General features: G+C 44.4%; 3 protein-coding genes across 4 annotated transcripts in view; 2 read left to right on the forward strand and 1 right to left on the reverse strand.

Moving 5' to 3' along the window:
* Window positions 1-5676, forward strand: part of Mgat4a (alpha-1,3-mannosyl-glycoprotein 4-beta-N-acetylglucosaminyltransferase A) — a 100544-nt gene extending 94868 nt beyond the window's left edge. Inside the window, exon 15 of the mRNA XM_048810402.1 lies at window positions 93-5676. Within this exon, the coding sequence (XP_048666359.1) occupies window positions 93-119 (27 nt within the window). The 3' untranslated portion in view covers window positions 120-5676. The remainder of the gene's footprint in view (window positions 1-92) is intronic.
* A 349-nt stretch (window positions 5677-6025) lies between these two features.
* On the reverse strand, window positions 6026-14111 carry Unc50 (unc-50 inner nuclear membrane RNA binding protein). 2 transcript variants are annotated; one of them, XM_015499697.2, is made up of 6 exons: window positions 13970-14111; window positions 12659-12942; window positions 11454-11574; window positions 8295-8434; window positions 8110-8211; window positions 6026-6340 (listed from the first exon to the last, which is right to left on the reverse strand). In XM_015499697.2, exons 2-6 carry the CDS (start codon window positions 12936-12938, stop codon window positions 6204-6206), a joined length of 780 nt encoding a protein of 259 aa, XP_015355183.1. In that variant the 5' UTR covers window positions 12939-12942; window positions 13970-14111; the 3' UTR covers window positions 6026-6203. The 2 variants fall into 2 exon arrangements, with proteins under 2 accessions (XP_015355183.1, XP_015355182.1); XM_015499696.2 differs by having other exon boundaries at window positions 12659-12938; window positions 13970-14096.
* A 58-nt stretch (window positions 14112-14169) lies between these two features.
* On the forward strand, window positions 14170-20485 carry LOC107154114 (cytochrome c oxidase assembly factor 5). Its single transcript, XM_015499698.2, has 3 exons — window positions 14170-14394; window positions 17011-17094; window positions 19277-20485. The coding sequence occupies exons 1-3, from the start codon at window positions 14296-14298 to the stop codon at window positions 19316-19318; spliced, it is 225 nt and encodes a 74-aa protein (XP_015355184.1). The 5' UTR covers window positions 14170-14295; the 3' UTR covers window positions 19319-20485.
* Window positions 20486-23804: the final 3319 nt, after the last annotated feature.

A 23804-nucleotide genomic window follows, 5' to 3' on the forward strand; every position in this document is an offset into this window, starting at 1 on the left:
TGAGTTTTTATTAGTTTGATATTTCATGTAAGGCCTTTTTGGAGTTGAGCATTAACTAACTGCCTTATACTTTTCACTATTTTGTGTTTCAGATTCATATTAAAAAAATCACTAATTGATCATCTAAGAAACCAACACGTTTTTTCCTGGTGACTCTGTTAAAGATAGCTAAGCATGTACCTTTTTTTTTTTTTCCAAACTTGAACACTACCTCTGTGAATCTACTGTAGATAAGACGACTGCTGTTTCCACTTGGAAAGCGAATCTCCCGAAGATAATTGTATTATTTGAACTATGCTCTTCTCCAATTTTAACTTGATGCAAACATTTTACAATTATGACAGCCTGTTAATAGGACTTGTACTGTTTTGGTATTATACTAATACATACGAGTTGTACATATTGTTACATTCCTTAAATTTGAGAAAACTAATGTTAAATACATTTTATGAAGGGGGTACTTTTGAAGTTCATTTATTTTACTATTATAGACCCTCTTTTATAGATTATCAGGGATTATATATAAATATATAAATATACATAAAATGTATGGAATTAATTTATTAGAAACACTTAAGGAGTACATATTTTTGTGCAGTAAATTTTTGAATCAATACTTTTTTTGAGAACCAGTTACCTTGCTTTTTTAAGTTCTTTCTACATTTTTCTTTCAAAATGCAAACATTACAAATCAATGCCATTTTTCAAATGCACTGCCATTTAAGATTGATTATAGATGGATTTCTTAACTGAAGTACTTTTATAATCACAGCGATTCTAAACAAAATATTTTCAAAGGCATTTGTCATTCCTTAAAGCCAAGATTTTAAAGACCAACATCCTTCTTGAGGGTTGCTTTACTGTACTGCATGTGGTATGTAGCCACAGAAAATCAGTCTGAGGACTCTCAGTGTGCGGGTGTGACGGCGCCAACCTGAATCGCCACGGACTCGCTTGCTAAGTCTCTGGTAGGGAAGGTGGCAGACCCTTCCTTCCTTTTTAATCTTTGTCTGTAATTCATGAGTTAGATGCATTCTCTTTTCTTGTTGAACCTTTTATATCTGCTCTCATTTCTGAGTTAGTGTTTTTAGGTAATGCTATTGTATGGGTCATAATGTGTATAATTTTAAAGAAAAACAAAATTATTATATAGATTTGTGGCAAAAGGTAGTATAGCAGTTGTGTTTTCCCAGAATGCTTTATTCTGCTGCATTGTGATCTGACCTGTTTCCAGAAGCATTCATCACCTTCAGTGGCAGTTCCACATCCTATCACTGCGGCCAGCAGAGTGTGTCACCGGCTTCAGCCATCGATGGTCTCCACAGAGTACTTCCCTTTCAAACAGTTAGGAGCTGTCAAGCCAGCCAGGCCACTCCAACCACCTGGGGTTACAGTGTGTGGCAGGTGTGCACAGGTGGATCCCCTGAGCTTTCTGAGTGGCCCTGGCCGAGGCTGAGGGCTGTGAGAGGTCTCACAGCTGGTGACCTCTGGCCTGGAGTTTACTACTGCCCAGTATGTGGGATGCATGGCGTCCAATGCTGCCCTCGCTGTGTCAGATGAAGGGGAAGCTGGGAAATGCCCATCAGGTTCTGTTGTCCCACTCTGTTGTAGAATGTTTAGTTTCCTTGGTCAGCAAACCTACCATGTGGCCCAGGATTTGATGTCACATTTCAGTTGAAGTTTTTAAATTCCCCATCGCAGAGCCTATCAGCAAATTTCTTTCAAAACAGGGACTTGCCTTTTGTTGTAAATGTTGGCACCAGCTTGGCATTCTGAACCACTACTGAAGCAGCTAAAAATCTGTGCAGATGGAGATCCCCAGGGTCCCTGGTTCCTCAGTAGCAACTGGGACTTCAGAAGGAAAGCCAGCCTAGGACAAAGTGCTGTAGCTCCCCGGGCTACTCGTTAGGGCTTCTTGAAGACTCTGGGCCCAGCCAGCGCGGCCCCCACCCCAGCCTCTGCTCCTCTCTCCAGTTCCTGGAATCCTTTCCATCATTCACGGAGACTCTCCTTCCTCCCATGGCTTTGTTCCCTGTTTCTAGAATGTGTCCGGCACATGGCAGGTGTGGTCGCCTCTGAGCATGTGAACCAGCTGTGCCAGCCTCTCCCCTCCCTCCGCTCCCTTGGCCTTTCACCCTCCCACCGTGCACACGCATCTCCCTGCCTAGTTGTGACTGACGTGTCGTCTCTGAGCTCCTGCAGCCAGCCTGCACCTCATTTCCTCTCTGTCTGTCCTTCACTGCAGCAGTGGACTCACCTGGCCTCAGCGTTAGTTGCTCCTCCTTTCCACCAGGTCCTCTGCTAGGCAATTGAGAGCAGTCTTGCTTTCCCTAAGCAAGAATTTATAGTGGTGGTCCTGACGGGTAGCAGAGGGCCAAGAACACTTGGAACCAGAGTACCTGAACTTGACACTGAACCACTTGTACCAAAATAATGAATGGGGAAGATGTCACTAATATGTTAGTCCCACCACCTGACATGGATTGGCATCTGGTGTGTATTCCAGGTTAACTATTCAGACTCCTGAGCAGTGCATGCCTGCCTAGGCACCAGTCACTAGATGCACAGTAGCTTTTTAAATTAATAAAAAATTCAGTTCTGCAGTTGAACTTGCAATGTTTCCAGTGCTTTGTGGCCACATGTGACTAGTGGCTATTACATTGGCCCTAGAGATACAGAACATTTCCATCATTGCAGAAAGTTCTGATGGGCATTACTGTGTGGAGTACAATGTGAACACTTTAGAAACTAGAATTAAAGGATTCTGAGGACAGGGTTAAAAGCAGATGGGCGTACGCTATAATGCAAATGATGAGTATTTGGAGCGAAAAGAGAAAGTCAAGGACCAATTTCTAGCACCTAAGATCCAGGCTTTCTTGGTTTGGATCCAGACGGGATAGACATACATGTATATATTCAACCCTTAGAGACGTCTTTGAACCAAGGTTCTGTACAGCTTTTCAGATCAGCGGCTGAACTAAAAAATTAGAAGGTACAGTTATTTTAAAAGCCATGAGCAAATTTGTAAAGACTTCTTTTAAATCTTTCATAATAACAAAAACCAAAATTGTCTCCCAACAGTACTGTCCCTCAAAGAAGTTTGGTGATATGAAAATAGCATGTTTGGGGAGATCGCTCCGGTTAATAGCAGTGTGTTTAGTAGACAGAATTCTAAGAATGACTCCCTCCCTGGGATCTTGTATTATATCCTCCCCTTTGAGTGTGGGTGGAACTGTATGATCCATGATTATGTAATGTTATGTAGCAAAAGATTATCTGGGGGCGACTAATCCAGTCTCCTGAGTCCTTTAAAAGCAGTTTTCTAAGGCTGGTAGCCCAAGTTATAGACTCCAAGCAGAACTCCAACGCTAGGCAACTGAGTGGAGGGGGTCACAGGGGAAGGAATACGGGCAGCCTCCAGGAGCCGGGAGGCTTTGGCTGCCAGCGAAGAAAATGAGATGTACAGCCCTATAGCCACAGGAACTGACTCGGGCCACAAGCTCATACATGGGCGTGGAAATGGATTTGTCTCCACATAAGAACCCAGCCTGGCCAAGCACCTCGATCCCAGCTTTGTGAGACCCTAATCGGAGAACTCAAGTTGAGTCTGCTGTGACTTCTGACCTGCAGAACTGTAGGATAGTAAATGGGTGGAGTTTTAGGTTGCTACATTTGTGGTAGTTGCTGTACAGCAATAGAAAATGAGTATGTCATTTAGAAGAGGTAAGGAGGAGACGACTTCGTAACTGATTGTCTGTAGTAATGTTGGGTATTTCTTGGTTAAAAAAAAAAAAAAAAGTGCATGAATAGTCTCTACTAGCAAATTCTAGTCCTGGGCCTCAGCTAGGATGTTTTGTGCCAGAGATCTCAGTCTTTGTTGGAAGTTTGTTGGTAAAATGTAATGTTTTATACAAGAACTGTTAGAACAAGATTGTAGGAATAGAAATGTGAGGAGCCTTTTTTTCTAGGTGAGATATTCATGATTTAGAATAGACTGCTCTGAACCTGTCAGAAGTATACAAAAGAATAAAACAGTGGTATTTCAGGACACCAAATTAAGAGAAAAATAACTCCTTCCTGTATGTAGAGATTACATAATTTATTGTTATGAGGGACTTATTTTTTTTTAATCAAAACTTTATTACCTAGCACAGATCAAACCCTATTTGTGCCAACCCCATTTTTGTACTTTGAGAATGTTTTCCAAAATACCTCTCTGCTTTCAAGCCGTTAATTGCAAATGGGGTTCACTTTTAGTTTGGTTTATCCATTAATTTTTGTGCTCATCTTTACTATATTGCCATACCCTTGATTTAAGAATAAGGAAATTAGAAGCTACAAACTTTCAAGATTGCAAATGTGTCATAATCACATCTTTGTGTTAAAAGGAAACTTAGATTTCCAGCTCAATCCCTTTATAAAAGCAACTTTTCCAAGCTATGTAGCAGTATTTATAATGTGTAAAATTTAGTTTGATAGTGTGAAATTTTAAATTCTTAATCTTAACAGATATATGCTATGATAACTAGTATGCTTACTTTATTTCTTTAATGCATGTCAACATACAATGCTAAAAAGACTACTAAAGCAGTGTTAGGAAAAGCAGCCAAGTGAGGGTTTGTCACCCAAACCTGTGTCATCGTTATATTAAACTCTTCCCACTTTTGGCACCCCCTTCTACGGTTTGGGCACCAATCAGACCATTGTCAAAGAACAGACAGAGGAGAAGCTGGCGCTCTGGGTTGTTGGAACTGAGAGGAAGGAGATGTTAAAGACAGTAGGGTGGGCTAGGGTGCAGCTCCGGGGCAGAGCACTGGCTTGTGTGTGCCAGGTCCCAGGTCCCGCCCCTGGCACTGTAGGGAAAAAAGGCAGTGGAGTGAGCTGGGAAGGAGGCAGAGCATTGTGCCTGCAGTTAATGCTGCAGTCCAATGTCCAGAGCAGCGGTGCTAACGGCTCTGAGTGAGGACTGTGGTGAACGCTGGAATACCCTCAGACGTCAGGCAGGCTCTTTTGTACCGCTCGCTCCTAGGTGTTTCACTGTATTAGTAATTAGCAGCTGTCCCAGAATCAAAGGTTGGTTTGTACCTTACCCTGATTAGCATCCTGTTATTTGTTCAAAGTGCTCGATGTCTGTTCAACTTTGGTAAAAATCTCTTGAAGACATTCTCTCTGAGCCTTAAAAATGGCGGATATCGATAGTACTGTAAGATGCACTGCCAGCAGATTTGATACTTTCATTTCGGTATAGCCAGTGATGTTTTCTAAGGAAGATTTAAAGTCTGCTAAGCCTAACAGCTGTGTTTCCTTCATGGAATGAAGAACTAAGCATGTCTCATTCAGAGCAATTTCCTTGGAAAGGCTGTCTTTGCATTTGGGGATGTTTCTGGAGGCATCCCTTGGAGAAGCTGCCTGAACAATCTCTGCCAGGTTGTACCAGATGTTTTTTTTTTTTCTTCCTAAATGTACATATTTTCCTTAATGTCTTCATGTGTTGAACAGTTAATATTTGTAGTAATATTTTAGGTACCTATTGGATTTTTAAAGGAAGAATATTTATTTTCAAGTTGCTGCTATAATTGAAAACCTAATAACTGGTCCTGTTGACTGTGCCTTTCATCACTGTTTCTCTGTGCCACAACTGTTCATGTGTATTTGAAATAAAGAGATTTAAAAAGCTGTGCTGATTCAAGATTCCTTCTAATAAAATTAGCACTGAACCAAGGAGTGGATCCTATGTGTTTTGAAAAGGGTAAAGCCCTGCTGTCAGACCCAGATGGACACTGTTTATACAGGTGTTTGCTTAGCCCCCAGCACTGACTGCCTCAGGCTAGTGTATCATGGGAGTTTGTGCTTTGTGTCCTCCTTTCTCGGCAAGCCACACTGTCAGTGACAACAGGGCCTCTACTACGCAGCTGCACTACAGGTTAAAGAGGCTTGGGGGAGACTGAGGGTAGCCCCTTGTCCAAAATCAATTCATAAGAAAGTTATGTATAGCTCCTGGGTGCCCATATTACCACATGCATGCTTTAGTTTAAAAAATATTTATTGAAGGAATGTACTTGACCACAGTGTTAGCATATCTCCTCAAATCTGTAAACTTTACACCTTTAAGATATCTACAAAGAGTTTATTTACAAGTTTTACAAGAAATCACCTCACCAATACTGTTGACACAGTCAAGCTGGGTATTGCCACCTTTCTCTTCATTTCACTCGATACTTATAGAAAGAACACAGAGCACGGGTGAAGTTCCAGCCTAGTGCCAGCGACAGCCCATACAGTAGGATCAGAGGTGCAAACGGATAGAGAAGAATTACTGTGTTTTTCAAAAAGGGCAATGCTGGAAGGGAAACAAATCCAAATTATTTCTTAAAAAATGAACATTCCAAAACACAGCTTGCTCTTCAACATGTGGGACCAAAAAGCACGTGATGCAGGTCTGTGGCTCAGTGGTAAGAGCGCTTGCCGGGCACATCTGAGGCACTAGGTTTGATCCTCGGCACCACATTAAAATAAAGGGGTCCTCCTACAACTAAAAATGTTTTTAAAAAGGTACATGGTGCTGTTTGTAGAACTATAAATACTGTTTTGCTACCCTTAGGACTGAGCGAGGGACATTACAAATACTGACCAGGACAGTGACCACCTCAGAAGCCTATCTTAAGGTACTGAGACAGATGATGATGGAGGGGAAAAAAAATCTTAGCCATTTGAAAGTTTCCAGTGCAAAAGCCATTACACCCCCACGGTTCCCAGATATCACTTAGTCTGGGGGCCCCCTCTGCACTCGACTTGGAATGTCTTGCCCACAGGAAGATCCCAGGAGAGCGTTCCCCACATAGGAGGGCCAAGTGTTGCACCATGACACCGACCACAACCTTCCCCAATTATGTGACAACCAGAAGCTTGAATCTGGTCACAAACCCGGCCCTAGAGCAGGGGAAGGACTGGCAGTACCCACACCAGGCAGTGCGGTGAAGGGGATAAGTGATCCTGGCAAATCAGCTGAGAGCTGGGAACAGCTCTATCCAAAGGACCAGTCTGAGGAAAGTAAAAGCTGCTGACAGCAAGGTTCTGACCACCCAGAAGAACAGGAAGGGCTAAAATATGTGGGAGCTCTAGATTTTATTTTCCACTGGAGAGCCTTTTTTGGAGGCTGGTACTGGGGGATCAAACTCAGGACCTCAAACATGCTAGTCGAATGCTCCAGCTCTGAACTACATCCCCAGCCTGACCTCCAGCTTGTGACTCTCCTGCTTCCTGAACAACTGAGATTATAGGCACGCACTACCACACCTGGCTCGTAAGAGATAATATGCATGAAGACTAATGTAAGAACGTTATTCATATTAAGAAAACTGAGCTGACAACAGGATTTAAGAGTAAATTGGCAGGCCAGGCACCATGGTGCACACCTGTAATCCCAAGCGGCTCAGGAGGCTGAAGGAAGAGGGTCTCAAGTTCAATGCCAGCCTCAGCAAAAGTGAGCTACTAAACAACTCAAAGAGACGCTATCGCCAGTAAAATACAAAATAGGGCTGGGGATGTGGCTCAGTGGCCAAATGCCCAAGTTCAGTCTCTGGTAACAACAACAAAAAAAGTAAATTGGCAAACATCCTGAGGTCAATAAAAGTTGGGTCTAATTGTCTGTGATCATCTACAGAACCATACACGATCACAAAAAAAGAAAATGGTGCAAAAAGGTTTTCAACAGCTCCAGTCACAGGCCTGCAAGCCCAGACCCTTCCCCACTCTGCCTTGGTATCAGTGACCTGGAACTGAACATGCAGAAGAGACTGGAGACCAACTCCTGCCAGCAGCTTGGAGATGTCAGCATGATTTAACATGGTGCCAGGAGATTATGAAATTTATCATATACCAGCTAGACCACTTTCTAGCTGGGAGACCATAGACAAGTTAATCTTTCGCAGTTTCCTCACTGGAAAATGGGAACAAGTGAACCTGTATCATCATTGTTATAAGGATTACATAATATACTTGGGGCGGGGCCTGTCAGTGCTCCATAATGGTAAACTGGGAGTATGTGTTACAACTTGCCCCCTCCCTGTCATCTACGCAGGCACCCACCCAATTTCTTACGGTACTTACCACTGTATCCTAGGAAGGTTACATAGATGTAATAGCCAACTGCAATCAGCCATAAGGTATTTCCAACTAAATATCCAATAAATGTGTCTGTTAGGATAACATCTGCCAGGAGAAATGCACAAGTGAGTCTCTTCCCAGTGCACACAGGGAGCATGGGCGACAGCTGAGAAGTCAGTCTTACTTACGGTTGATGAAGAACAGCTGGATGAAATGCAGAATGACCAGGAGCGGGTAGAAGGCATTGAGGTGCACGTCGAAGGCATAGCCCCACTCCACGTCACAGTCTCTGCTTTGTCGCTTTACTAGATACTTGTTGGAGATGAACCTAAAGGGTGAGATTAAGATTCCCTTCATAATACAGTAAAATTAACTCTATTTGCACTTATTGCCTTCTACAGACCAGACACTGCTCTAGATTCTGGAGCTCAGGGTGAGCTGGCGCTCCAGGCTCTCTCTAGAGGGAGGACACGGAACGCTGGCATCTGTCAGAGGGTGCCATGGAGAAAAGTACAGCAGCAGCAAGGACAGAACATGCGCAAATTTTCTAGTCAAAGTTTATGTTGGGGTAAAGACCAGAGGGCAGTGGTGGCACCTGGCTTCCTGGAGGAAAGGCTAAGAAGGCAGGTGTGCCTGGAGGGATGGGCCAGGAAGGGAAGCCTGAAGAGAAAGCAGAGCCAGATTTCCTGGTGCCTGTGGCCACTCTAAGACGTGGCTTTCAATGTTGGTGGAGAGAGAAGCCATGGGCTGGCAAGCAGGGCCTGGCTGAAATGTTCTGCAGGTTCTCTGGAGCCAGTCTGAGAACAGACTATAGTGACAAGTCAAGGAGGGAGAGGGAGGGCTGCTGTGGACAAGAGCCCAGAGCAGTGGGAGCAACGGAGGTGGGGGATGCAAGACGCTCTGGACCTGGGAGCGGAGCCGACAGGATTAATGTCGGAGGGGGTCTGAGAAATAAGGAAGAGTCAAGGGGAGCCTGGAGCTGGACTGGGGACGTTGAAGGAGCCGCCAGCATGGAGTCCGGAGATGGGCAGGAAGTCCGCAGCTTGGGGGAGAGCGAGGTCGAACTAGAACAGAAGCTTCAGTGTGGGGGGATCTTGACAGCCATGAGCCTGAAGGACATCACCAGGAGAACACAGGGACCAAGGCAAGACTGAGGCCTGTCAACTCTCTATTAAAAGGTGAGGAGGACAGGAAGAGACAAAGAGAAGAGGGCCGGCGGCATGTCCAGCCACAGGAATACGAATTACTCAGCTGTCACTGTTCTCCGCGCGGCCACCAGCTCAGGTAATTGGTGAGTGATTGAAGGGGATAATGTCCACGAAACAAAAAGGGAGCTCTTCAAAGAACAACTCGGGTCATTTGTGGAAATTCAATGTACCTTTTCTATGTGCCAAGGCATTTCAATTCAAGGACACAATTAAGAAAATTCTCTTCCTACAGAGGAGATAAAAATAGAAAATAAAGAAACAGGGAGAACATGGTGCAGTGTAATAAACAGTCCCTCACTTAGTCATCTAAAGAGTGGAACCAGAGGCAGGGAAGAGCGGGGAGGTGGTTGCAAGAAGCTGGGTCTTGGGTATCCAAAGCCAGTTAGACAGGAGGCGTGAGCTCTGCTCCACAGCACAGGGGGTGCCTACAGTTCACATCGATTTATTGTACACTTTACAAAGAACTAGGAGTTCAAAGGTTCCCAACACCAAAAATTTAAAAATGTTTAAGGAGCTGGAAATGCTAATTACCTTGATCTGATCATTACACATTGTATATACGTATCCAATCACTGCAGAGAACACCACAAATATGTATAATTAAATAATTTTAAATGAAAAAGACTTTCATGTAATAGCATGTGGCTCACCCCGAGGAGCTCTGTTCCCCTGCTCACCGTTAATGGGATAGAGCTGTTCCTTCAGAGAGCTCCAAGACAACCGTGGCTTCCCCTCCCACCTGCATCAAGGACACCACTCACATCCACATCTTGGGCCAGACTCTGGTCTCCAAGTTTCAAATCAGAATAGAGACCTCAGGCCCATTGACCCTCACTTCCACTAAATACTCCGCACGCCCCCTGAGCTCCACACACCTGACATGGCATGCTCATTTGCACTTGTCGAAGGCCATCCTGAAGGAGGCTGTGGCCGCCCCATCTCTTTCCTGTCCCCCACCATATCCTGTTTCCATGGGATGCTCTTCAGTCCACCCCACTGTTACCACCACACTACTCTGGGCCCCCTCTGCTCTTCGCAGAGCCCCTGCCAACTCTCTGGCCTTGACCCTTTTCCACCTCCTCGTTCACTGCCAGGGAAGACTTTGCCTAAGCGTGAAACTGACATGATTCCCTCCCTTCCGAGCCCTGAGCTCCACCTCTCTACCCTCCAGTCACACGTGCAGCCTGGGAGAACAGGTCCTCTTTTTTCTGAATGGCATCGAGGTTGACATCTCTAGTCTCATCTCCTCCCTAGTCACCCTCAGGGTCACTCTCCACCCCAGACCTGGCATGCTGTCTCTCACTTCTGTGCCTCTGCACCTGCAAGTCCAGGTACCAGCGGTCAGAGGTCCCATGTTTCCCCACCCACCACTTCATGCTGGTTCCAGTGGACCTCTGGTATGGCCGCAGTTACATGGAATCCTTTCTAGTTTTAGTTCCTCACAGGATTCACAGCTCAAACACTGGTTCTCAAAGATAGTATCTATTTAACTCACACTATGATATAAATTCATATCGAAAGTGCTCAACTGGACAACACCGTTTCTGGGGCCTTCAGAATCTGCATTCAGGGCAGAACACTTGCTATAAACGATTCCTTTGAAAGCCTCATTTCTCAATTTTTTTTTCATAGACTGTACCATTTTCCTGGGTAGCTTTGTAATAAATGTAATTAGTTAGCAATATTAACTATGGCCTCATTTAAAAATTTTACATTAATAGTACAAAGCATTTATTAACTACCTAGTATATACAAAACCTGCACTTTATGAGTCAGAAGTTACAAAGAAAATAAAAGGTTGGTATCACCAAAGGTTCCAGTCTTGGAAGTTTTGTTTAAGATATTAATAGCTACGTTAGCACTTAAGTACATTCCAAGTGCTTATTATACCACAATCCTCTCAAAAATCTGACAAAACAGGTAATTCATTTTACAAAAGGTGAGACTTGGACTCCGCATGACACAAATGGCTGCATTGGCATTTGAACCCAAGTCGCACTGTGACTAAAATGCTCCATCCTGTTTTCCTAATACAGGGGCCACCACTCCATCTTGGTGTCACTTTCCATCAGGTATGTACCTCTAAGGTGAACAAATGGAGCCTCCACAGTAACTGCAAAGCCAAAGTTAATTACTTACCACATTAAAGTTGATATCAGAAGACCAACACCCACACAATCTATGAACACGACCCACAGGAGAAGCTTTATCGTCTCAAAAAATCCCATGTCCAGCACAAAGCCAAATCCTATAGTGGATACTGAAAGAAAGATTCACAAGATTCACTCAGACACTCGCTGGGTACAGGGCACTGGCCTTGGTGTCAGGGTTTGGTCCTTACACGCCCCCCAAAGGCCCATGTACTAAAGGCTCAATTGCCAACCCTGGTGCTACCAGGAGCTGATAGAACCTTCAGGAGGTGGGGCCTAGTGGAAGGAAGTTAGGTCACTGGGAGTGTGCCCTTGAAGGGGAGATTGGGACCCTGGCCCCTTCCTGTTTCCTGGCCATTGGGAGATGAGCAGTTTTACTCTACCATGAACTCCCCACCATGATGTTTTGCTTCAATACAGCAACAGGGTCAAGTGACCATGAATTCATACCTCTGAAACCATGAGCCAAAATAAAAATTCCCTCCTTATAAATTGTTTCTCAAGTATTTTGTTACAGCAATGGAAAGGCGAGTGACAATCTTGGCCTCCAAAGACCCATAGTCTAGTGAGACAGAGAGACCAAAACAAAACTCCCAGGATGTGTCATATGTAACTGATATAGCAACCGGGAACCACCCTGGGCTATAGATAGATTGTTTGTCAAGGTAGGTAGTTTACGGTGACAGGCCAGCATTCCAAACACCACCGGACAGAAAAGGCACTCATGTATTTTAAGTCCAGTTAAAAGTGAAAAACACTCTATCACTTTTGACTGATGCACTTTCATTATACTACTGGAGAACTTAAAAACAGGTTTTCAAGTTCATGTTGGTATTTTGGAACTCTCTGGATTTACTTAATCGTGAAATACCATGTCCAATCCTGACATTCCTTTTCACAGCAAGTTGGAGTTTGGGTATTGGTTCACTATAGTTAAAAGACAAGGAGTGAATTTTTCCCCCTGCTCTTCAAGGTCCCAAAGCAGCAATTTAATTTACTCTGGCATTGGACTGAGACCTGTAGAACTAGGAGGAATTAACCTTTCCTGTGATTTTTGAAGGTACAGAAAAAACAGCTTCAGATATCCCCAAATTTGAACCCAAAACACATTATATCAAAGGATCCTTCAAATGATAAGCCTAATCTGAAAAGCTCAATTTGTTCTTCAACTCTATTGCAGAAACTAACACTTACCACAGAGCCAGATACTTAATAAGACCAAGAAAGCAGGGTCATCTCTGGCCCACTGGTCCTTTGTCTGCTTCCGGTAATGAAAGTTCCTATAAACCCTCTGTGGGGAAGTGAACAGGTAGAGCATCTGCCAGGCAGCAAACTCAAAGTCCATCTGGCGAAATCGAAAAAGCCTCCTGAGGTATTTGTAGCGTTTTGCTCCAGCTGTGTGTCTTGCTGCATCCCTGGAATTCAAGACTCCGTTCCCCTGCACTGAGGAATTCACTGAAGTACTTGGTAACATCTTCCTAGATGGAAGAAAACAATTCTTTTACATGCAATATGAAGAAACGTTTGGCTATCAGCACCCCTCTTCTGTGTTATTTGGCAAGGAGGTCACTTTACATTTTCTCTTCCACCCTTCAGAAGGGTCAGGGGTCAAAAGCAACTGGAGTTGGTTCTGAGGCTTGTCTTGAGGCTGGAGAACTGCTGCCCACTTCAGGCCAGGGCAACACTATGGGATTCAGAACCATCTAACACTTATCCAGGGTCCAGGCTGTTCCCACACTTCACCTCACTCGATCCTCAGACAGCCCTCCCAGGTAGCTAATGTTGGCAGAGGGAGAGGCACAGGGAGGTGAACTGACCTCCCTATGAGCACGAAGACAGTGATGGAGCCACGATTGGAACGTAACCACCAAGCCCTTAAGGGAAAACCTTAGTTGAAGCCGATTAGAACGCAACGTTACCGAAGAGGTACAATAGCTTTTCCACACAGGTTCATCAGCGTAAGGCCAGCAAGCTCCTTGTTCGTCACAATGCGACATAAAAACAAAGCAAATATCCAATCCCTAGCGCTTTACTCCCAGGGCAGTTCAGCAGGAGGCATGACAGCGTGGGAGACCAGTCGGCCAGGCCAAGGCTGGTGAGCGCAGCCCGACGCCCCTACTACGCTTCGTCGGTCTCCAGGACGCGGACAGTGCCCCGCCCCGCCCAGCTCTTCTCCATTCGCCCGGGGCCTCGGGTATGGCTGCCAGGTTTAGCAAATAAAGGTACAGACCGCCCAGTTACATTTGAATTTCGAGCAAGGAACGAATTAGGAGTCCCATGCAACATGTCGGACATGCTTATACTAAAAACTCTCTGAGATTCCCATGTAAATGGGCGACTTTGATTTTCTCCAGGAATTCGACCGCGGGCCTAAGGCCCGAGAGGGGCCGGACACAGTCATGGTCACTCCCCAGCCGCCGTGACGCGGGGCCGCGAGCAGCCGGAAGACACGGCCCCCGGCGCGAACAATAGTCGCGCGCGGGCGGAGCAGTCCTCGGGGCTCACCTGGAGCTCTACTGCGGCCTCGGCCCGGAGCTGAGCTACCCGCCACCTCCGCCTAGCAGCCGAGCCCAGCCGCTGTCCGGGCGACTTCCCTTCCGCAACGTAGCCGGCGCTCGGGGCGCGTGTGGTTGACGTCACGAGCGCCCATTTCCGCTACGCATGCGCTGCCCCTCGGGACTCGTAATGTCTTCCGCCCGACCGGGGAAGACCTTCCGGAAGTTGTTGTAGTATCTTCCGGTGCCTTCCGCTTGGGGTGTCGCTCGCACCTAGCCAGGTGATTGGGGTTGAGCACCGAGAGGGTCGCGCCGCCGCGGGCGGGAGGCGCCGTCATGCCCCGCTATTACGAGGACAAGCCGGAGGGCGGCGCGTGCACGGGCGTGAAGGAGGACCTGGGCGCCTGTCTGCTGCAGTCGGACTGTGTGCTCCAGGTAGCGCGGCCGGGCGCTCTGGGTGGTGACGGCGCCTGCAACCTGTGGCTGGGCTCGGCGAAGGCCTCCCAGTCGGCCCGCGGTGGCGGTCCTGTCCAGGTTGTAGGGCACAACACCAGCTGCTCCCCGTGGGCAGATCCCCTGAACTCTCAGGACCTCAACTCCCCGCCCGCGTGGGGAGGGAGATACGATGCCCACCCCTTGGGCTTTTGTAAATAATAAGCGGTTTCGGTTCAGGAAACTTTTTTTGAAGGCTGGTATCCCGCACAGTTCTGGAGACATAGAGGAGACGGGTTTTTTTGCTTGCTCGAAATTGTTAAGAGACTTCCATAGTCACGCTGTTCTGGCCAGTAGTTTCTCCTGCCTGTGCTCAGTCGTGCCTGACCCCGTGTTATATTTGTCATGTGTTGGTTTGAATTTGTTTCTGAGTTGAAGTGCTCTGTGTGCCCAGGTGTGAACTTGTAAATGAAGCAGCTCAATATTTTCAACATTTTGTATATTTCCTTACATTCTTCCCTCACAAGTCACCAGTCTTCTCAGTACCCCATCTGAGATCAGTGAGACATACAGTGAGCTTCAAAGTTGACCTAGAACCTGGGTTCTGGTTTAGAGCCCAAGTAAAGCCCACAGGTGCTTCTTCCAATGACAGGACCTATGAGAGGGCAATCAGTTGTGTGCAATTATCTTTGCTTTAGGGGATGTCGTTTCAGAAAGCTGCCCCCAAATGGACATCTACCCTTTATCAGTGTTTGAGTCACAACTTATATTCTGTTCACTGCTATTTGCAGCCAGTGAGGATCTTAAATCATACCAAATGGCAACTAAAGCTAGAGTTTAAAAGGCAGTAGTGGGGCAAAACATTGAACTTTGCAGGTTCATAACAATCTACTTGGGTGGTGTCCCTGACACCCACTACACACTATTCCTCACCAGGGACTCAAAACCAAGGGAAACTGCTGAGGTCTGTATCAAGTCTGTATGGCCACTTCATAAAGATTTTTGGTTCCTTAGTTTCTGGAGTAAAGAAGTTAATTGATCATATGGCCGATGGGTGGTATAGTCTCTTCTTGCTAATCTTTAACCACCTGCAGCATCTTACGAATGTCAGCAGGAATTCTGACACAAGTGAATATTTAGTTATAGGAGCTGTCAAGGAAGAGAGTCAAGGAAATAAAGGGGCCAGAGAAATTCAGGATAATGATGGTAAGGCTGTAAGTTCCAGGAATCTGGCAAGGAGAAAGCGATTCAAAAGTCATTTCTGGGGTTTTATGACTCCTGGGAGATCAAAATGGTTGAGGCAACCACAAGGTTGGCTCTTGGGCTCAGCATGTTTGGGAGCACTGGCTGATCTTGAGAGCATTAGGACATAGGGTCAAACATTACAGAGATCCACAATAGTCGCTTAAATAAGGTAGAGAATTCTGGCGTTTGCTTATATGCCTGTAAGGCTTGGGTGGCTTTTCTGTCTTCCTGGGCCCATACATTCTTGATCTTATGGCTGTGAGTCCTGTGATGGGAGACAGGATGTTACTCTCATAGTCCCAAATTGCCTCGATCCTACATCATCAGGACTTGTAATCTTAGGGAGTAAAAGGGGCAAGCCTCTTTAAAGACCAACCCAGAAGTTTTACACGTTTCCCACACATTCCATGGCTAGGACTTGTCCCATGACCACATCCAGCTGCACAGGTGACTGGAAAACCTACCCCAGCCACATGCTTGATAAAAAGGAAGAATGGATATTGAGGGACAACTAGTCTGTCATTGGGAGTGGAGGGGATGAATGAACGTTTCATCTCTAGTGTATCTAGATGGATCTTTTCACCAGGCAGCCAGCAATGTAAGTTGAAGGCTTGTGAAAATGGTAACGTCTTGGACATGGTTTGAGGAGGCATCAGCTTAGTCTTTTGTCTACCCCCACTTGGTCAGCACCACCCATCTGCACTGCTTCAGAGTTTGGGGAGGAACACAGTGGTGCCAGGAGACTTTGCCACTCACTGATGTAGATGATGGTTGAAATCCAGGACTTAGGGAGACAAGGAGTAAACGTGGCCATGGTTTCTGGGAATAGGTACATAGACATGGTACCCTGTAGCTTTTTCCATAATGGAAACCAGGGGAATGTGACTGTCACTGGCAAACAGGCATTGGGGGAGTGGTTGGAGAGGCAAGATCTGGAGGGGAAATCCCTCTGCAGAGCAGGCGAAATCTGGGTTATCTTCCTGGAGGGAGCCATCTAGCCTACCTCATCAACATCCATGGAAAGTGTTTAGTTAATGGTGTTCTGATTTTAGGGTGCCTAATTCATAATTTTCACCCATAAAGAGATGAAGATCCCAGTTTCCGAGAAGACTTGTGAGGGAAGAATGTAAGGAAATATTTAATACAATATTAAAGAGCCTCAAGGAAAACCAGTGTTTTCAAAAACTCAGGAACCCCTCCAAATTAGACAATTTTTGTCATTCTGTCCCTTCCTCTCTAAGCACCAATAGTCAAAATGAATTAACTATTTACTATGTAAATGTTTTCCTCTTAACATTTTTGAATATAACTATTTTCAGAAGGACAGTTGCTTTGTGAAATTCCTAGGCATTTATACTGTTTTATTTGTCACAGGAAGGAAAATCTCCTCGGCAGTGTTTGAAGGAAGGATACTGCAAAGCTTTGAAGTATTCATTTTTTGAGTGTAAAAGATCAATGGTAAGTGGCTAAAGATTTTTAAAAGCTTATGTTACAAATCAGCTACCTGGAGTGAAATGTGTGAGTGACTTAAGAGTCATCAACAGGTTGCAGTGTGGTATCATTTGGAAAAAAAGGATGTACACGTTTCTTCCTGTGAGTTGAACGTTAGGGTTCGTGAAAGCCCCCAGCCTTTCTGTCATCCTGTCATGATGCTGATAAATCACTGACCTTCATGAGTTTCTCCAAGTGTGAATCTTGGCAAGTACAGGTGGGTAAAAGTCAGTGGTATTCCCTGTGAACCCAGGTCGTTGGCAGATAGACAGTTAGGGTCTAGGGTGTGTGCCCTTCTGCCTTAGGTGACAAAGAGAAAAAGGTCAGTGTCTGTCTGCATTCTGAAGTGGTGGTCGTGGATATTGGCCCAGCACACATTGCTGACCTCTTGGTTCTGGGCCAGCATTCTTTGATCTGAAAGATCCAGAGAGATTTGGATTGGGAACTGAGAGCCTTTTCTTGGAGAGAGACGCATGAAGTTGGAAACTTAAGCATGCCTCCAGAGAAGGCAGCAGCGGGGACTGAGCCTGCTTTTGTTATTGAAGCACACTGCAAGTTCCTTCCCTTTGTCCACAAAGGAAATGACAGGTGAAAGAACTTGAGGACATCGGCCAGCAGATCTGATCCAGGGAGAGGGTGAAGTTAGACTAAATTTGGCCACACTCTGTTTTCCTTTGTCAAGTGTCAGTTTTCTGCCTTTAGGCAGAGGATTTTCTTGCCTTGCCTCACATGGTTTTGTTACCCATATAAAATGCAAGCCTTTGACTTGTGAAGAACTTAAGCATGTTTCAAGCATTGAGGAATCATAAGGAATAGTTAGAGTAGGAGATAACGACGCGTTGTACTCTGGAATCATATGAAATGACTCAACAGTAAACTCCCCAAAATTCCCTGCTGAAAGCTCAGGCTTGGATCTCCAAAAGATTCAGAAATCATAATCCCCCTGCAGAAATTTTTAATCATAGATTAAACAGTGAAAGTGCTTCTGATTGCTGTCAGTTCAAGGCAGAGCTTCAGTTGACACTGGGAAAGACTGTCTAAGGAAGTCTCTAGCAGACTAGTAGATCCTACACCCTCTCTCCAAGACTGTGCCTCCTTGAGTCTTCCACAGTGAGTGGAATCATGTCACTCTTCATGACTGCAATGCCATTATACAAGCTTGACAAAACCTAATCATTTGAACATAAACTTTAAATAATGGATAGTTTTGCTTAGTTTCAAGACTGAGTTTAAGTCCCACTGAGGGTGAGACAAGAATTTGAATCTGCTGTTTCCTCAGTATGAGCAGCCCAGTCATCCTGATCATGATTCCCAGGTTTAAAGATTTTTATTTCTTTGAAAATATTGTTCTTAGCTACTTTATGTTGTGCTGAGAAGAATGAATGGCTGGCTGTTCCAGGGTGGCTATGTTGGACTCATGGATAAGGCCTATCTCCCAAATAATTCCTTCCTATGGAATTTCTGGGGAATGGTGTTGACTTCCATGCAGCTTCATTGTATGATTTCAGAACATTTTCTGTAACCACCACGGTTAAGAAGTGGATCTCTGTGAAGCTTAAATCAAATAACATGCTGTCAGCCTAGGAGGTTATGCGCATTACGGATCTGTGATCCCAAGATGACTGTGTCTTAATGTTTCTTAGGGTTCTGTCCCCTTTTCTCAGTTGGTATTGATTTAAAGATTTCATATAGGGGCTGGGACTGTGGCTCAGTGGTAGAGTGCTCGCCTAGCACATGTGAAGCCCTGGACTCGATCCTCAGCACCACATAAAATAAATAAATAAAACAAAGGTATTGTGTCTAACTACAACTGAAAAATAAATATTTAAAAAAAGATTTCATATACATTTGAATATTAACTGAAATAAAACTTAATGAAGGCAGGTTTGCTGAATGTATGTTTAGTTTAAAGAAAAAGATAAATAGAATTTGGATTCTACTCAAGAAGAAAATCACCTTGAAGTGAAACTTGCTTTTTAGTGCCATCTTTATAATTTGTTTTTTTCTTGGTAGCTCTTGACAATTGCCTTTTTTGATTTTATTGGAAACTGGTTCATTTCTCTAATGTGGTGACTGACACCCTTTACCAAAGTTGTGTTTAATTAATTACACCATATCAAATTTGATTAAATTGTTCATTTATTTTCAGTTGGATGCCAGATCAAGATTCAGAGGAAGAAAAGGATATTGATACCATTACGTTGAAAGCAAGATGAAAACACCAAAGGATTTTTCCACAGAAAAGCCACAATAGGAAATAATTTTTGCTACATCTGTTTGGTTGAACCAGTTTTCCCTCCATGGAACGCTGGAGAAATTGGATGAATTTTGGTTTTGAATATGTATAAAGCAAATGCTTCTCTGAATCTAAGTTATTTTTAGAAGATACGTTCAATTGAACACTTATAGGCCTGGAATATAATGTGTTTTGAGATTTTGCCTAAAGTACAGGAAATGGAAAAACTGTTATTTTCAAACCTGACTCTTTAATCATATTACACCATTTATACATCTGGAAGGGACTAATGTGACACTGGAGGCTGTCCACAAGATGTTTATTGAGAAAGTTTATTTAATCTATCCTATTTAGTTCTAGAATAAATTGGTTCCTTGGAGAAGAAATGCTTTATTTGATTGATTCACTGAGGCTAAAGTAAAACCTCAGAACTTTGAAATCTGCCATAGGGCCTAGCTGGATCCCAAGCCCACACGGTGTTGCCAAGGACTCTTCTATCTCTGACTGATTTTCCCTTTCCTGGTTTCATTTTTAGGGTGGCCCTCTCCACATACAGGACCAGTATCAGCTATAAGCTCACATCCTTAAGATCTGTTATTCAAAAAGGAGAGAGTGAATTTCCCTTTCCAAGGACCACAAATCAAATCCTGCTGAAGAACTCTGGTCTTCCCTGGGTCACCTGCACTGTGACTGACCACTCCCAGCAGAATCCCAGTGGTGGAATGGCAGGCCTCTTCCCTGAAGGAAAGGGGGATTTTGAGTACACGGAAACAACCAGTGTGTACTGTAGACAGCAGATACAGAAAACATGAAGTGCAAGTTTCAGATTATGGTAATTTTATCAGGATCACTTAATACATAAGAGAGCCAAAACCTTTAAATAAAACTTTAGGTTCACCTAAAGTTGTGAGAATCCCCCAAAATGCCACTGAAGTCTGCTGTGTATGCTGCTTTTCACTGGGGAAGGGAAGGTGGTGGATTTCTTCAGCGACTCCTTATACCTGTTTAAGTGCTACGACTTTCTTGGTTATTGCAGTGCTGGGCTGGGCCTCAAGGCCTTGCAATGAGCTACCTACCCCCCACAGTGCTACAACTTCTATTAAATGTAATTCTGATAAACTCTTTAAGGAGTATTTTATGAAACCTTTGTTGAATAACAGCTTTAATGAAGAAGTTCATATACCACAAAATTCACCTTTACACCATTTCCACTTGGTAGTTTTTAGTGTATGCATAGTGTGTGCAGCCATTATCACTATCTCTTCCAAAACTTTCCACCACTCCAGAGAAACACATACATACCAGTTAGTATCTCCCTTACTCCCCTTCCCTCAGCAACTACTGATACACTGCTGGTCTCCACAAGCTGCTCTATCCAGAACCTGTTATATAAATGGAATTATATAATATGTGGCCTTCCATGACTTTTTATTCCACTTACCATAATATTTCCAAGGTTCATCTGTGTGCAGCATCTATCTCATCACATCCAGTGGTGCAGGTGGTGCCACATTTTATTTATCCATTCATCAGCTGATGAACTAGGTTGTTTCCATTTTGTGTCACTGTGACTAATGCCGTGAGCATCTCTGAACAAGTTTTGTGTGGACATGTTTCATTTCTCTTTGAGTATATAACTCAGAGTGGAATTACAATATTGTATGAGAACTCCAACTTTAGCATTTTGATGAACTGTCACAATTCTCCCCAGTGGCTGCACTACCCTTTTACATATTCAACAATCTCCACATCATCTCCAACAGTTGTTGCTATTTATTTTGATTACAGCCATTCTACTGAGTATGAAGTAGTATCCAACTGGGATTTTGATTTGCATTTCCCAAATGGCTAATGATTTGGGCATGTTTTCCTGTGTTTATTGGCCATCTGTATGTTAGTCTTCAGAGAAATGTCTATTCAGGTCCTTAGTCCAGTTTTCAGTTGCCTTGTCTTTTTATTGCTGATTTGTAAGAGCTCTTTATACGTGTAAATACGAGTCCTTCAAAGATAACTAATTAGCCAATGTCTTTTCCCAGTCTGTGGCTTGCCTTTTCCCTTTCTAATTGACACTCTTCAAAGCATGATTTTAACATTGGTGCATCGCAATTTATTTATTATTTTGGTGTATCTAAGAAACACCAAAATAATAGTGGTTTCTTAGATACACCAAAATAAAAAATAAATAAATAAGTTGCGATGCACCAATGTGGAATCATATGTCTTTTTTTTTTTTTGGACTGGCTTTCATCATTCAGCAAAATGTTCTCTAGGTTCAGCCACGTTGTAGTGTCAGAATTTTCTCCCGTTTTAAAGCCAAACAATATTCCAAATAATATTCCAGCTCATGTCGATATCACGTGCTCATGTGCTCGTCCATCAGTGGACACCTGCTCGCTCCCACCTTTGAGCTGCTGTGGACATGTGTCCACAGATGTCCCAGGGGCCCTGCTCCAGTGTGGGCACACACCCAGCAGTGGAGGTGCTGGGGCATCAGCGATTGTCTTTGCTGTTCTGAGGAACTGCCATGCGTTTTTCCACAGCAGCCGTGCCGGTCTCCATTCCTGTCCGCGGCGCATAGGGACTGCAGCTTTTCCACATCTTGTTAACACTGACATTTCTGTTCTCTGAATGGTGCCATCCTAGGGGACATGAAGTGGCATCTCACCGTGTTTTGGTTTGCATTTTTCTAATCAGCAATGATGACAACATCGTTTCATGTGCTTGTTGACCCTTTTCCTGTCTTTGGAGAAATGGCCTTAGGTCCCTTTTCCATTTGTAAATTGAGTCATTTCCTTTTTTGGTGTCATGGTGAAGAAATCATTTCCCAATCCAATGAAGCTCTCCCCTTATGTTTTCTAGAAGTTTGAATGGTTTTACCTCTTAAACTTAGGTCTTTACTAGATTTTGACTTGATTTTGTATATGATGTAAGGGTCTAACTTTTTTTTTTTTTTTTTTGCACGTGGATATCTAATCTCTCAACATCATTTATTGGAAAGACTGTCCTTTCCCCCATTGAATGGTGTGGCACCCTTGTGGAAAAACATTTGCCCATATATGCCAGGGATAATTTCTGAGCTCACTATTCTATGACATTAGTCTATATCTGTATTTTTGCAGTACCGGAGTCTGAACCCAAAGGTGCTCTACCACTGCCACAGCCACATCACTACCCTTATTATTATTATTTTTACTTTGAGACAGGGTCTTGCCAAGTTGCTGAAGCTGGCCTTGAACTTGTGATCCTCCTGCCTCAGCCTCCTGATTCGCTGGGATTATAGGTGTGCGCCAGTGCACCAAGCTATATATGTTTTTAAGCTAGCCAGTTTCACACTGTTGTGATTCTTGCAGTTTCGCAGTAAGTTTTGAAATCATATGAAACCTTCAGCTTTGTCCATTTTCAAGACTGCCCATTTGGGGGCCTTTGGAGGTCCCCTATGGATTTTTCCATTTCTGAAAAAAAAAAATGCTGATGCGATTTCGATAGGAAGTGCACTGCATCTATGCACAGCAAAGCTGGGCCCTGCGGGAGCTTCTTGCAAGACCAACCCCATAGCAGCTTAAAAGAGAGACATTTTCGGAAACAAGAAAGAAAATGTGACACAAAAACAGGAGTTCATGTTACTCCAGATGGAGCCTTCTGTGAGGGCATGGCTGGAGACGGTGCTGGCCGGAAGGGCCACCCCGGGAGCCCAGCAGTACATCCAGACATGGCCAGGCTGGCCAAGAGGAAGGAGTCACTCTGACCTTAGCAAATTCAAATACAGCATGTGCCTTGTGCCAAAATAATTCCAGGTGGATTAATCTAAGAATTCAATGGAATAAAAAAATACTGGAAATAAGAACAGGTGAATATTGAAAACACCATCTTGAGGCAAGAAAGCCAAGGCAGAAAGCATGAGTAATATCCGAGCATGCATAGACTGGGTCATGCAAGTGCCAGCAAGACACAAGTCCAGGCCCACAGTGCACACAGGCCACACTCCACTTCAGAGGCAAAGATGTGGCTGCCCACCTGTGTCACCTGTAGTGGTGAGTCGGAGACGTGTTTAGAATAAGCATCAAGCAGGTCAGGCACACTGCTACATAACAGCTTCTGCATACTTCCCCCATAGCAAAGCCAAGACGGCTGACCATCAGGTGTGAAAAATCTGTTACAGGAGACAGACGAGTTGACAAGCGGAGTTGCAAAAACATGAACATCATGAAAGTATAAAAAGTGTCTGATGTTCCCACTAATCCAAGACACAGGCATTGAACGATGTCGTTTCCAGCTTGAATGAGAATAAAGGGGAAAGGCAGCGGCTTCTCTTTCTGGGAGTTTAAATTCTCCTTGCGCAGATGCTTCTGTTACTGGGAGCTTACCTGAGAGACCCCTGAGCTGTGTTCCTAGAAGCAGCTATGGAGCTGCATGCAGCCATCCTGGTGAGGGAGCAACCACG

This window comes from Marmota marmota, unplaced genomic scaffold (genome assembly GCF_001458135.2).
Source record: "Marmota marmota marmota unplaced genomic scaffold, marMar, whole genome shotgun sequence".
In the NCBI taxonomy this organism is placed as follows: Eukaryota; Metazoa; Chordata; class Mammalia; order Rodentia; family Sciuridae; genus Marmota; species Marmota marmota.

Coding starts and splice junctions, on each gene's coding strand:
- Unc50 (XM_015499697.2), bottom strand. CDS start 12,938: ATGTTACCAAGTACTTCAGTGAATTCCTCAGTGCAGGGGAACGGAGTC. Junction 8,435..11,453: donor CTGATATCAACTTTAATGTG/GTAAGTAATTAA, acceptor CTCACCCTTTAG/GTTCATCTCCAACAAGTATC. Junction 8,212..8,294: donor CCAGCTGTTCTTCATCAACC/GTAAGTAAGACT, acceptor TTCTCCTGGCAG/ATGTTATCCTAACAGACACA.
- LOC107154114 (XM_015499698.2), top strand. CDS start 14,296: ATGCCCCGCTATTACGAGGACAAGCCGGAGGGCGGCGCGTGCACGGGC. Junction 14,395..17,010: donor AGTCGGACTGTGTGCTCCAG/GTAGCGCGGCCG, acceptor TATTTGTCACAG/GAAGGAAAATCTCCTCGGCA. Junction 17,095..19,276: donor TTGAGTGTAAAAGATCAATG/GTAAGTGGCTAA, acceptor ATTTATTTTCAG/TTGGATGCCAGATCAAGATT.